General features: G+C 35.5%; 3 protein-coding genes across 3 annotated transcripts; 1 reads left to right on the forward strand and 2 right to left on the reverse strand.

Moving 5' to 3' along the window:
- Positions 1-1157: 1157 nt before the first annotated feature.
- Positions 1158-2733, reverse strand: LOC133882905 (probable polyamine transporter At1g31830). Its single transcript, XM_062322144.1, has one exon. The coding sequence runs from the start codon at positions 2695-2697 to the stop codon at positions 1285-1287; it is 1413 nt and encodes a 470-aa protein (XP_062178128.1). The 5' UTR covers positions 2698-2733; the 3' UTR covers positions 1158-1284.
- A 3773-nt stretch (positions 2734-6506) lies between these two features.
- LOC133882010 (uncharacterized) lies at positions 6507-7393 on the forward strand. Its single transcript, XM_062321094.1, has one exon. It carries the CDS (start codon positions 6711-6713, stop codon positions 7233-7235), a length of 525 nt encoding a protein of 174 aa, XP_062177078.1. The 5' UTR covers positions 6507-6710; the 3' UTR covers positions 7236-7393.
- A 3258-nt stretch (positions 7394-10651) lies between these two features.
- LOC133882294 (pentatricopeptide repeat-containing protein At4g35130, chloroplastic) lies at positions 10652-13544 on the reverse strand. The gene has a single exon (XM_062321429.1). It carries the CDS (start codon positions 13363-13365, stop codon positions 10948-10950), a length of 2418 nt encoding a protein of 805 aa, XP_062177413.1. The 5' UTR covers positions 13366-13544; the 3' UTR covers positions 10652-10947.
- Between the last annotated feature and the right edge of the window lie 523 nt (positions 13545-14067).

The raw sequence follows: 14067 nt of genomic DNA on the forward strand, positions 1-14067 counted from the left end.
GCGCAATATAGGTAGACGGAGGCTACCTATATATAAATGAACTAAAACGTCATTTCAGGATTTAATCTCAAAACAAAATCCTTTTTTTTTTTTTTTTTTTTTTTTTGAACTAATAGCATGTGCTATTATAAATTCTAAAAGCCTATAGGCATTACATCGTGAGAAATGAGGGACAAACCCCCCATACTCTTAAGCCAGAAGGATCTGACTTAAAAAACAGCTGCTTATGCAGAATCCCAAATTTTACTAAAATTACAATCAAGCCCCCATTACAAAAGAAAAATTCTAATAAAATTTGAGCCATACATGAGCAAACTGTACCTAGAAACTAAGGAATACACAAACAAATCTAACAGAAAAATCAACCCAAAGAAGACATAGCCGCGGCCCCCCTTCGGCCTTCTCTCTCTACTCTAGCGTTCTTCCCTGTCTCTCTCTTCAAAGAAGACATTGATCTCATGAAACTAGTATCTCTATGTCCCCGCCATTTTCGTTTTGTGAAAGGGGTGCTTTAGGTTTTGAAACTTTGATGAAGTCTGTGGGTTGTTGAAATGTGTTTAGGTCCACTTGGAGGTGGTTTTGAAACTTTGATAAAGTTTTTGTGGGTTGTTAAAATGTGTTTAGGTCCACCTGGAGGCTGGTGCTAATATTTTGGTCACTTCATCTTACCATGTATATGCTTATTTGTTTATTTTTGATTGATATACCTTCAATTTATTTGGGTTTGATCCATGTATTATTTCGTTAAAACAACCTAGTGGCATGCAATTACAGTTCAATTTGTATTTTCATATTACAATTTACAAGTGTATTTAGGTCAACAATTGAATTAAACTCATCTAAAAAAGCTCATAAAAAGCTTTAACAGAACAACATGTCCATATAAATTAAGTCCATATTAAAAAAAAATTAAAAATTAAAAAACCAAAAAAAATGCCTAAAATGCAAAGTGAATATCACGGGCAGTTAGTAAAAACAACCACTGTCCGTGCGCAATTATGGGTGAATTCTGCTTGCCTGTCTAGGGCACAGATGGTTACTAAAATCTGCTCCCCACAAAATGAAGATGTAAATGCAAAATAATGATATTATCCGCAAATATCCGCCCATAAAGTGCGGTTTAGACCCCTATATGCGCCTATGATATTCAGGCAATCTCTACTGAATTAAATTGCATGCCAAAACAAAATCCCTACACCAATCTTTAAAAGCTTATTCCTAACTCAATACATTGCAAAAAGAAACTCTTTTTTTTTTTTTCAAAAAAGGGCAACAACAAGCCATTCATGCTTCATTATACTGGTGATGTGCAGTATTATGGATATCTGGAAGGTCGGAAGAACTCATGGAGAACCTGAGCCATCTCTTTCTCTTGGAGTATTCAAGACAAGGCTGCATAACCAGCCCAATCATCACAGCAAATGAGCTGATAACCATGACCTTGAGAGGAGCAAGCACTAAAACCACAAAAATCAACAGGGTTGGAGGAGTACACATCAAAATTGCTCCATATGTACCAATGGGTATTTTATAAGGCCGAGATGCTGCAGGATATTCCATTCTCAACTTCACAAATGCTATAAATTCCATAATCATTCCAAAACAGTATAAGAAATTCTCTGCAGCTACAATCTCTTGGAAGCTCAAACAGGAGAGTAAGATCACACCGGATGCAGAGAACAAAATTCCGGCGACCGGGGTTCCGTAACGAGATCTCTTGCCGAAGACAGAAGGAAGCATCCCAAGCTCTGCCATTCCCAGAAGCTGAAAGGAGTCGCTGCTCATCTCAGCCACAAACATCCCCATGTTTGACAGAGCAGAAGCAGCTTGAACCCATGTTCTCAACCATACACCTCCAAGCACCATGGCAATGTCTGAGAAATACCCATCAGACCAAAGCTCACGATCAAGAGGAATGGCTCCTGTACCAATCAGAAGAGGAAAAAAGTACCCAAAAACAACCAATAGAAGAGCATAAAACAGAGCCTTTGGGAGAGTTTTACTGGGATTGTCCACCTCTCCAGAAAGAGTACTAATTGAATCCCAGTAGTTCAAATTCCAGAACAGAGTATTTAAGTACAAACCCCAGTTCACACTGCCGAGATCAACCACGAGCCATCTCGATGGCTTCAAATTTGGGACTGCAACAATTCCCATAAACAAGAAAGGAAGAAGTGAAAACACTCCGAGCAATATAGCGACCCATCCCACAATGGTTAAACCCCTGTAGTTCATATAAGTGAGAGCCACTGTCAAAACCAGTACCGCCATTATCCTCGGTAAACCAGCTTCTAAAGCTGGGATAGCTGATTTCAGATAGTCAAGAAACAGAACAGGATACAGAGCATTATCAATAACCCCGCTAAGCCACTTCATCCAACCTTGCTGAAAACCCCAGTTGGGCCCCAAAGCTGATGCAACCCAAACAACATATCCGCCGTTCTCCGGGAACATAGTGCCCATCTCTGCCGTTATCAAGGCTTCTGGAATGCTCCATATAAGTGGAAAAAGCAAAAATCCGAGAAGAGCTAATAGCGGACCGCCTGCCTTGACACTGTCTTCAACACCAAAAGGGCCGCCAGAGACCTCATAGAAGATCAGGAAAACAAGAGGTATAATCGAAAGCTTTTGAAAATTATCTAACATGGGAGTCGATGCTTCGCCCAAAGCCACATACTGAACCGAATTATTCTCCATTGTTCGAGAAGCGGTTTGCTCGTTTAATGAATTTCTCTGTTTCTGCATGGAATACAAAATCAATTTGGAATTTTCAACAGGCAATCTTGGGGAAGGCCAATAGAAAGAGGCAATGCATGTTAACCAGAAGATATGATATTCCCATTTCCACCAATTAATGAAAAATCCTTTTCGCAGGGTCAGAAAACTAATCCTGGGTTAAGTTCCTCCTCCTCTATTCTCTGCAAAATTAGTTTATTTTCAAGAATCAATATTGAAAGTTCGTATCTTCTCAAACAAATAAATTTCCAGCCATGCACTCTCACACACATAAACAAAGACTGTGTTAAGAATGAAAAGAACAACAACAATGTAGGCTAAGCAAAAGGATGAAGCAATTACTTTCATGAGAAAACAGGCAAAAAAGGAAAAAGAAGAAAATTACGATAAGAATAAAACTTATGAAACTATTACCTGTCGTTAGACTAACAATCCCAGAGATATGTAGACAAAACCATCAGGCAATATCGATGCGATTTGAACTGTGATGCATTAAGGAAGATAGTCAGATAGAGAAGAAGAAAACCATTCAAAGGTTCGAGCGAGTATTAAGTGAAGCTGTAGCGGTTTGAGTAGCCATGTGTCATAGCGTAATAGTAAGCGGCTGCATGAGGGGAAGACCACGCGTTTGCTTGAAACTCTCAGTGTTGGTTTGGGCGAACCTTTCACGTACGTGTGACATGTGCACCCGTGAACCTACTCCTCTGGGCTCTGAGAGAGACAGTTTCTACGTAACATTACATGAGATAGCACCCCATACCCGATGCATGGAATTCCTGCTCAAATAGAAGGGTTAGGACAATAATAATATAGAGGAGATTGTGAATTTTTTAGTTTTTATGTTTATTATTATTTTTTTTTACAAAAAAAAAAAAATAATAAATTAAAGAGTGCTTTTGTGTGTAAAGAGGGCTTTATTCACATTCGGCTTAATAAATATTTAGTTAAAAAATACAATTTTTTTTTTCCAAAATGAAGCACTTACATTCGGCTTAGCATTTTAACAATTCACTTTCATTTTTTTTTCATTTAAAATATTCTTTTCTTATCTACTTTTACTATTCCCAAAGAAGAGAGATGATAAAACTTATTCTTTTATTAATATAAATGATGCATTATTGAGCTACCGTGCTCAACAAATTTGCTAATCATGGTATTAGTTCAACAATTCTCTAAGTATTTTGACTAGCGGATGTGAAATTTTTTTTGAGAATTTTATGTTACAGAAGTACAGAACAAGCCAAAATCATATTTTACCTATTTTGGCTAGCCCAATGTAGGTGCTCTGATCAATAGATGATCCTTTGTTTGGGCCGGGATCCCTCTCACATACCCCGGTTTAAAGAGGAGGGAGCAGATCAAGTAAGATGAAGGATCTCTAATAACAAGGGATCTCAATCCTGTGCTATAAGGTTGGTGCAACTATATTACCATAGAGATTAAAGTTACCTTATAAACAAGGGTAATGCCGTAATGCTAGAGCTACAATTCTTTTACAATTTGTTGACATGTGTCAGCATGTGATCGGAACTACTTCATTTTATTAAGAGTAATACATGTCGTCATTTTATTGACGCTGACATGACACTCAATAAAATCCGTAAAATGTTTTAACGAAATTTGACTCCAAGGACTAAATTATTTCTTCAGCATACCCCAGTGACATTTTTATTCACTTTGATATGATAAAAACGCTTTGTAATTTAAGTCAACCACAATGGCTGATTTTGAATTAATTATAAGTCTAATATTTTTCTAAATTGCACTAATTTATATGGCACAATGATTAATTTCACCGGGGGTGGCTTGGCCGCCAACGATTTGCGTCGGGGGTCCACCATGTAATTTAACGTAAATTTAACTTTAACATAATTTAACGTAAATTTGTAATTCAGGACAAATTTGTAATTTAACATAAATTTACCATGTAGAACTTATCTTGGGCACATGATGCGTGAAATACAAGCCATGTATTGTCAATTAAGTGGTACGATGGGGGTACGTTAAACCGACAAATTGATAGAGAGGCCCATGTGAAAGTTAGGTATAATTTAAGGGACATATTTGTCAAAATTGTAAGCTTGAGAATTAAATTAAAATTTTAAAAAAAAAACTAGGGACTAAGTAGCAATTTTTAAAAGTATGAAAACAAAAGGACCAACTTTTTGTTTTGTTTTGTTTTTGTTTTTTTTTTTTTCTTTCTAAATTAAAATCAAATCGTAACCACCCAAACAAATACAGAGTTTGGTGCTGTACCTGCATTTCTTTTTTGTTATTATTATTTGGACAACAACTGGCCCCCCTGCACTTAGGTGGCAAGATCTGGTTGCCGACACAATGACGACACCCTTGTGGCTAATTTCTTATTGGGAAATCATATGCGCCGTAATCAAATTGTCAACCTATTTATACTTAGTACTCTCATCCTCTTCGAATCATGCATAGGAATAGTCTATAATTATTTGTCCGAATTTAAAAAAATTTAGACAAATAATTATGAGATTTATTTGACTAAATAAAATTAGATTGTCCAACTATTTATCCGGTCAGGTGGGTCTCATAAGTGGTATCTCATAATCATCTGTCCGAATTATCTAAAATTTGAACAAATAATTATGGACGATCATAATCTATCTTGGACATACACAACCATTAATTCATACTGTAATATAAGAAAAATAACATTATATAGTACTATGGTATCCTATTACTATTTTATAATGTTGAATTGATTTATTATTTTTAATAATGACTGATTTAATGGTGAATTCACAGTATCATTCGGCATAGTAGGATATTGACATTATATATAACATTACTCATATAACAATAGTTTAAATAATCATGAAAAGAAAATTGAGTGCTGATCTAATAACTAATTTTTTCTGTAATATTATCAAGTTGTATGACAGTCATATAATAGTTTACTGAGTAAGGGTGCGTTTGGGATGTAGATTTTGTAGACAAAAAATACGATTTTAAACTAAATCGTAGAAAATGAACTGTTTGGAATTACGTTTTTAAAAAATTGCGATTTGAAAACGCAGAAAATTTCTTTTTCAAATTACAGGCAATGTAATACTTTTTTGAAAACGCACTATTTTAAAAGGTTATTCTGTAATTTTAAAGACCAAACTGCAATTTTGTGAAACACTTAACTGCATTTTTAAAAATTACTTTTTCAAATCGCACATACATTTTAAAATCGTTATTTTTAAATGTCATTTTTTAAAATCGCAAACCCAAACGGGCTTTAATGCTAAGTACTCAAATCTGATCAGATTGATGCGAAGTAACAATGTCCATTGACCCTTGTGTTTTCTTTTATTAAAAAAAAAAAATTAAGAGTTAATAAGCCCTGCCAAATCAGTCCAAGAAATGACAGCGGAGTATTTAAAATTATGACGTCTTACTAAATAAGTAATGAGAAATGTTTGGTTGTACACTTTCATCCCACTCCTATCCCACCTTCGTCTACTTGGACCAATAATATTGTTAAAAAAAATAGGTCCCACTACACTCTCTCCACTATCTCTCACATTATTAGTCCAAGTAGATAAGGGTGGGATAGGAGTGGGATGAGAGTGTACAACCAAACATTTCTAATAAGTAAATAGCATTCCTAAAAAAGAAAGCTCGATTCTATACCAAGTAGACAAGCGTCATCCCCTTATTGCACCCCCGCAATCCCACATAACCACGCTCTTAAGAGCGCGTGGACACGCACTTCTCCGTCCTTACCCGCCCACCTAAATCTCCTCCCGCTTCCAAATCTCTCAGAACCCAAAAACACGCAAACACGCAAACTCTTAAGCCACCGTTTTAGTCTTTAATCCCACTCTTATCCCTCTCTCTCTCTCTCTCTCTCTCTCTGAAAGTCCATTTTCAGAGACCCAGATGAGCAAAACCCAAAGCTTTTAAATTTTGAAAAAAATATCAGTTTTCTCCGATAACTGTCAGTGAGATTTTATACCATGGAAATCCCTATAATCAAGGACACAAAATCAGACCCAAACCCAAAACCGGATTTCCCATTGAAGTTCCGCACCAACTCACACTCTCAGCCACACTCTCATTCCCCAAGTTTCCTCGTACACAACGGCTTCGCCTCCTCGGAGTTCCCAATCGCCGACATAGAGATGATAAGCATGGAGGCCATCACGTACACGAGCCTGAGGGACCTCTTGCCGTCGTCCCCGCCGTCGGTCATGTCGCCGACCCACAACTCGAGCTGGTACGACGAGATCCCCATCAAGAACCCGCTGGTCAAACACGCGGCTTTAGCGTATCTCCAGCCCATGTCGACCCCTGCGGAGACTGGGAACAAGGGCTTCTTCGGGAGGCTTAGAGCCAAGTGCTCGTGTGGCCATGGGTGGTTCGGGTGCTTTGGCTGGCTCGGCGACGTCGTTTCCAGGATAAAGGAAGCGTTCTGGGATAGAAGAGGGAGTGTGTGCTTAGCTGACGACGATGATGATGAGGAGGATGAGAAAGTTGACTGAGAAACACAGACAGAGACAGAGGAAGAGGGCTTTTTTGGAACTTCCGGAGTTTGACTGGTAGATAGGAATTTCTTCAATTTGTAATTGGATTTTTGTATATAATAGAGGGCCAGGGTTGTGTTCAAATAATTTAATCTCTTGAATGCGCGTTGATTTTATTTTATTTTATTATTATTATTATTTTGTTTTTGTTTTTTTGCTTTGTCTTTTCATTCATCTTCTTCTCAAAATAAAAACACTACAAAAAATACAAAAAACAATTTTTATCTCGGATATCCGGATTTGAGTCTCAACAAAATCGGAAATGCCGTAATTGTTGTAAATATACCTCTTAATTTCCCAAGTTTTCTCAAAAACTGGTCATGAGCTAAATTATATGGGGTTCTCTTTCTAATACTCTTGGTGGAAGAGCTGCAATAACCAATTTCGCTGGCTGCATTCCGGCTCAACTTCTACATTTAAAGTCTCCCTTCAAAGAAGTGATGTAATACCCCGTATTTTTTAAATATGAATATTTATAAAAATAAATATTCATTTACTAAGGAACTTTTATTGTTTTAGATTAATAAAAGTTCAAACGAACCTTAAATTTTAGAATAATGAAAATAGGGTCAAACGAGGAGCGTGACAAGTGTGGTGTTAGCTGTCTGTCCATATCAGATTTTTTTCATTGATTTGCTTGTATTTAATTATGTTTATTTCTTGTTTTTGTTACTCTAATGTTTATTGTGTGTAATTCGGCTTTTCCGTTGCATATATATATATATATAACCTCGATTCTTTTGTTAAAATCTAGAGATTTCTTTTTGTTATTTGGAAAAATTACATTTTATAATAATATGAGCAATTGATCCCATGATTCACGAAGAAACACTAGAGTGGCTTGTGGCGCGATCAAGGCAAGGGTTGATTAACGTTAGCAAGTCAATTAATTTAGCTATTATTGTTTTTTTTTTTTATAGGAAGATTAGACTACAGTGAAAGTAATCTTAAAAAAATAAATATTTAATTGTAACCTATGATGAGACGTTAAGAAACCTCACTTGGTAAGTTATGGCTTTTCTTTATTCATTAAAAAAAATAAAAAATAATTATGGCTTTTGTTTATATAAAAATAAGGTTAGGAGTGAGGAGACTTATTCACGCTTTATAATAAATAAATTTATTTTATCATTTTAATTTTATTATAATTGAATTAGCGTTCTACCTAAGATGTATGAAGAATGTAGATAATGACTTATTACTCAAGATTTTGTTTGGGGTTTTTTTTTTAATCGAGCAATAAATTTTGTGAAAAAATATTAAATTAGTCAATGTAGTTGATTTAAATTATAAAACGCTTTTAGTCGTATCAACGTAAATTCAGAAATCCATACAATATGCCAAAAAAATAATTTAGTCCATGAGTCAAATTTCGTTAAAAAATTTGACATATTTTGTTAGGTGTCACGTCGACGTAAAAAATGGACGACACGTGACATTTTTAATAAAATATATAAATATATAAAACTGAAAAAATTATTTTTTTTTTTTGTAAGAAAAAAAAAAAAGAAAAAAGAAAAAAAAATTTGTAGCGGCAATTTTACCACATTCTACCCTTCAAATTCCCCCCCACTTTTGCTCTCTACCGTGCTACTATCTTGGAGAATGGTGGGTGCGACGAGGTTGGTGAATTTAATTCCAAAGGCCATCTCATTCATGACAGCCAGGGGACAATTCCAGAGCACATTCCATTAGTGCCTTCTCCACGCGCCCCCGCGTGCGCGTATAGAATTGGTTCTTTTTTTAACCTCTAATTTTTACTTCTTAAGCCCATGCCTTAACTAAACGGGTGAAATATCGTTGAGAATATATATATTAAATGATTTTATTTTTATTTTTATTAGCTTAAAATTTTAAAATAATTAGTGATTTAATATAGTATTAGGGTCGGAATTTTGAATATTATTTTTATAATTTATTTCTTATTTCAATTAAATATTTAAAATATAAATTAGATTATTGAATTCACTATTTTATATTAACTTAAACTTTTAAAATTACCGGGATTTAATACATTGTTCCTCATAAATTCAAAAACTTCTAGTTTATCATAAGATTGGATTTAGTTCATGTCATACTCAATATGTTATTCTTTTGAGGCCTTTGACTTCCTTTTGTCTTGCCATGCTGGTTTTCACACCTAGGCTTGAGTGATAAGGACTATATGGTTCGTAATCAAGCAAATTACATAAAAATGAGCAATTGGCAGGACTTTTAAATATATATATTTTTTTAATTATTAATAAACAGAGAAACTAAAATTCCTTGATCTTTTTCCTGGAATTCCACAACTTCTCTTGTATTATAAGATTTGATTAGTTCATGTCGTACTCAATGCTATGAATCTCTCTCTTTCTTTCATTCTTTTTTTTTTTTTTAATTAACAATTAGATGATATTTAAATAGACCATAATTGTATAACATCTAAAATGATAAGATTTCAAATAAAATATAATCCAAATTTTAAATAATCTAATCTTAATGAGTTGGAATTTCGGTTCAACTAAACTACTAAACCTATCTCACCATAATCTTATCCCTATCGCTAACCCATGCTAGTTTTCACGCCTAAGGCCTCATTGATAAAAAACAATATGATTAATCCCCAAAAAGAAAAAAGAAGAGTTACATGGTTCTTAACCAAACAAAAAACATATACGAGAAATCGATCATGTTTGTTAATGACTTTGTTTTATGTTCTTAGGTCAGAACATTTTTTTTTTTTTTTTAAAAAAAAAAAAAACACCCAAAACACATAAACTCATACTAAACAAAAGAGATATTATATATTACCATTCCAAGACATTACTCTTGACCACCTTACTCATGTGTCAAAGTGATCCCCTAACTAACTTTAAGAGTTTTTTTTTTCTAAAAAAAAAAAAGAAAAATAAAAGGTAAAGGTCAAAATCACAATGTGGGCAAAAGTGGTTAAAAGTTGTGTCTTGGAGTGACAATGTATCATATCTCTAAACGGAATTGGTTTAAAATTGGAGACTGATATTGATCCAATTGAACATTTACAAGATTAACATGTAGCGTGCTTACAATTATTCTGCTTTTACATACTGAATAATTTGAATGGTTAGAAACTCCATTCGACCATGTCCCTTGTGAGACTAACAAAGAATTTGCAAAGCAAAAACCTTGAAAGGGTGTGCTGTTTTCTAAATCAACAAATTCGTGAGTAATAGGCTACTAGCTCATGACCATGTGAGATGATTGGTGAGTCATAATACTTGGCAATTTTTTACATAACTTGCAAATTCAATACGAAATTAGTGAGTTAGGGTTAAGGGGTTTGACCCGTTTAATTAAATGGGTCGGGTTAAGATACACATATATATAATCTTATTCTCATACCTCAACACGATTTAAATTTGACACGCGAATACAAATTGTCACTCTTACCTACAGATGTGAGAAAGCTAGGATACCGATAACTGGTACGCGATAGCAAAGGGAAAATTTCGAAGAAGGTTGCTAATTCTGAATGTAATGGACCTCGAATAAATTAAGCCATTGCGTTGCTCATTTGTTTATATGTACAACTTTCTGAAGTAATATATACGTTCTCTGATAGATCTTTTGGCTCCTTGTGCCATGACAACGTATCTAGATTCTAGCCAGGAATGTTTTACAATTTTCCAAGTGTTTATGAAAACTGCAGTCACCAATAATCCCTACATGAGCAATGCCCGTCTCTGAAGTGGTGAAAGACCTTAGAATCTCCTACTATTATCTCTCTTCTAGTAATCTCTGAAATCTTCTTTGCAGTACTGTGGCAATCTTCACATATTCTCGTGTTTTTTCTTACAAGAACAGGGCTTCCAATCGTAGTGGATATCAAGCCAAAAGAAATCGCCAATCTCACAGAGTGTTTCCGTGGTGATTTTGCTATTTTCTTCCTCAAATCCAATGGTTTGAACTTGGTCATACTATGAACAAAATTATGTTCCACTATCTTCCTCATGATAATATCTAATACATCATAAATCATGTTTGTTTCAGCATGGGACCTGTCCTCATCGATGAATCTGCAAGTTCTAGAACTGATCTCAACCACAGCACAGCCCTTTGTTTTCTCTAAACCTTCTTTTATCATAAGACATTTAATCCGCTCTACATCTCTCCACCTCCCAGCTTCAGCATACATATTTGAAAGCAAGACATAGCACCCAGTATTATCATGCTCCAAGGATAAAATGTGCTTAGCTGCAAGTTCAGCTAATTCTATGTTTCCGTTGTTCCTACTTGCAGTCAGCAGTGATCCCCATATCCTGGCCGTGGGGGCCAAGGGCATTTCCTCAATGAATCTCTTGGCTAGCTCGAGATTTCCGGCCCGGCCAATAAGATCAATCATACAGCCACAGTGCTCTATTCCGGGATCTATATTGTAGTCCCTTTTCATTGAATTATAGTATTCCCACCCTTCATCAACCATGCCAGAAATGCTACAAGATGATAACAGGGAGACAAAGGTGCTCTCATTGGGTTTGAAGCCCTTTTCCTTCATCTCAGAGAACAACTGAACAGAAAATCTACCAAACCCATGAATGGCATATGCCATAATGACCGTGTTCCATGAAATCACATCCCTATACAACATGTGATCAAAACATTCTCTTGCATTCCTCAAATCCCCGCATTTTGCATACATGTAAACAATTGAATTCAAGATGAAGGTATTTGTACCAAGTTCAGATTTTATGACAAAACCATGGATTTGCTTCCCCTCTCTCAATGACACTAATTCAGAACAGGCGGGTAGAATGCTTGCAAATGTAAATGCATCTGGTTTAAAAGGGTGGTTCCAAATATCTCGAAACAGACGTAACGCTTCACTATTCCACCCATTCTGTACATAAGCAGCAAGCATGACATTCCATGATATCAAGTTTTTTCCAGTCATCTCACCAAATACACGTTCTGCAAGATTCAACTCCCTGCATTCTCCGTACATGTCAACTAGAGCAGTTTCCAAGACTGAATGAGGGAGAAGACCTCTTCTAATGGAAGAGCCATGGACGGATTTACCCTCTAAGAGAGCTTGTAATTGTGTACAAGAGGGAAGCACATTTATCATTGTGATAGCATCAAGGTTCAAGTGATCAGAAACTTGCATCTTTCTCAAGCAAGCAAATGAGTCAAGAGGATGACCATTTAGAGCATACCCACCTATCATTGCATTACAGGCCACAACATTTTTTGGAGCAACTCTGTCAAACAACCTCTCTGCATAATCCATCCTACCACATTTTCCATACATGTCAATAAGTGATGTCTGAACCATATAATCCAATTCCAAACCACATTTGAGTACTTGGCAGTGAATCTCCTTCCCACTTCGCAGACAACAATCAAGAGAACAAGCACCAAGAGCGCTGATCATGCTGAACCTGTCAGGCATCATTCCATGTGCCTGCATTTCCCAGAAACACATCAATGAGCTCCAACAATCCCCAACAGAAACATAGCCACTAATCATAGAATTCCAAGATACCAAGTCCCTAACCGGCATTTCACCAAACACCCTTTCTGCAAACTCAACACATCCCATCTTTGCATACATAACGATAAGCGAATTACAAACGTAAACATCCAAATCCAACCCAATCTTAAACAACTTACCGTGAACCTTCTGCCCTTCTATGAAGGACAACAACCCTGTACACGCCTTGATCACAAAAGGGTATGTAAAATTATCGCCTAGAACTCCTTCAGATCCCATTCTACAATAAAAATCAATTGCCTCTCTAAACAACCAATTACTTGTAAACCCTCTAATCATCACATTCCAGACATAAGGATCACAACGGTTCATTCTCTCAAACAGGTGGAGTGCATGTTCCATACACCCAGAATCAACAAAAGCACAGAGTTCCCGCGTGAGCGAGGAAGAGCGTGGTTCAACCAAAGCTTTCACATCGTCCGTTTGGTTCCAATTAAGTGAAGCTGATTTGTAGACTTTCGGCTTCTTTACGAGCCTGGGTTTCCGGTTTGTTTTCATCGTTTTGACTTGTCTACTCGAAACACTTTCTGGTGCTTCGGAGTTGCGGAAGTAGGCATGAGCAAGCGTCGCTGCCATTTTCAAACGGAGGAAGCTTTCAACACTTTAGGTATGGAGAAATAGCCCTTAAAAAGCATGGAATAGTTGCTTTTCTGCCATATCTGAGTCGGTGGGGCGACTGACAGTTAATTCCGTTTCCGACGGTAGCGAATGACAGTTCTAGGGGGGAGTTTTTCGAGGGAATTGTAAAAGAAAAAGGATACGAGCTTGTTTGGAAAGTAATTATGTTGGAGAATATTTTTGTGTTGTGTAGTAAAAAGTGATTGATGTGATATAAAATTTGGGAATGTTTTCTAGAAATGTGAAAAAAAATTTGTTTTGTAGTGGATATTTTTATTTGAAAAATAATAAAAAATGATTGATGTGATATAAAAAATGTAAAAATGTTAGAATGTTTTTTTTGGGAGAAGTGAAAAAAAATAATGGGAGAATTTGAGTAGTTTGCCAAACTAACCCTAATATCGGGAGAGTTTTTAAATTTTTTAGAATAAGAATGAGTATTGCCATGAAAAGTGAAAACTGTTTTGTTTGTTAATTTGTTTTTTTATGAATTTTTGTTTTTTATTTAAAAAAGTGATATAAGGTGACATAAAAGTAAAAACAGTTTTTTTTTTTTTTTTAAGAGTGTTTTATGTTTGAGCTGTAAATTAATGTTTTTATTTAAAAAAAAAAAAAAAAACAAAATACAAAAAATAAATTTTTTAACAAACGGAGCCCAAA

Source organism: Alnus glutinosa, chromosome 11 (assembly GCF_958979055.1).
Source record: "Alnus glutinosa chromosome 11, dhAlnGlut1.1, whole genome shotgun sequence".
NCBI lineage: Eukaryota > Viridiplantae > Streptophyta > Magnoliopsida > Fagales > Betulaceae > Alnus > Alnus glutinosa.

What these genes read in the sequence shown, in the direction of transcription:
- LOC133882905 (XM_062322144.1), bottom strand. Translation starts at nt 2,697, where the DNA reads ATGGAGAATAATTCGGTTCAGTATGTGGCTTTGGGCGAAGCATCGACT.
- LOC133882010 (XM_062321094.1), top strand. Translation starts at nt 6,711, where the DNA reads ATGGAAATCCCTATAATCAAGGACACAAAATCAGACCCAAACCCAAAA.
- LOC133882294 (XM_062321429.1), bottom strand. Translation starts at nt 13,365, where the DNA reads ATGGCAGCGACGCTTGCTCATGCCTACTTCCGCAACTCCGAAGCACCA.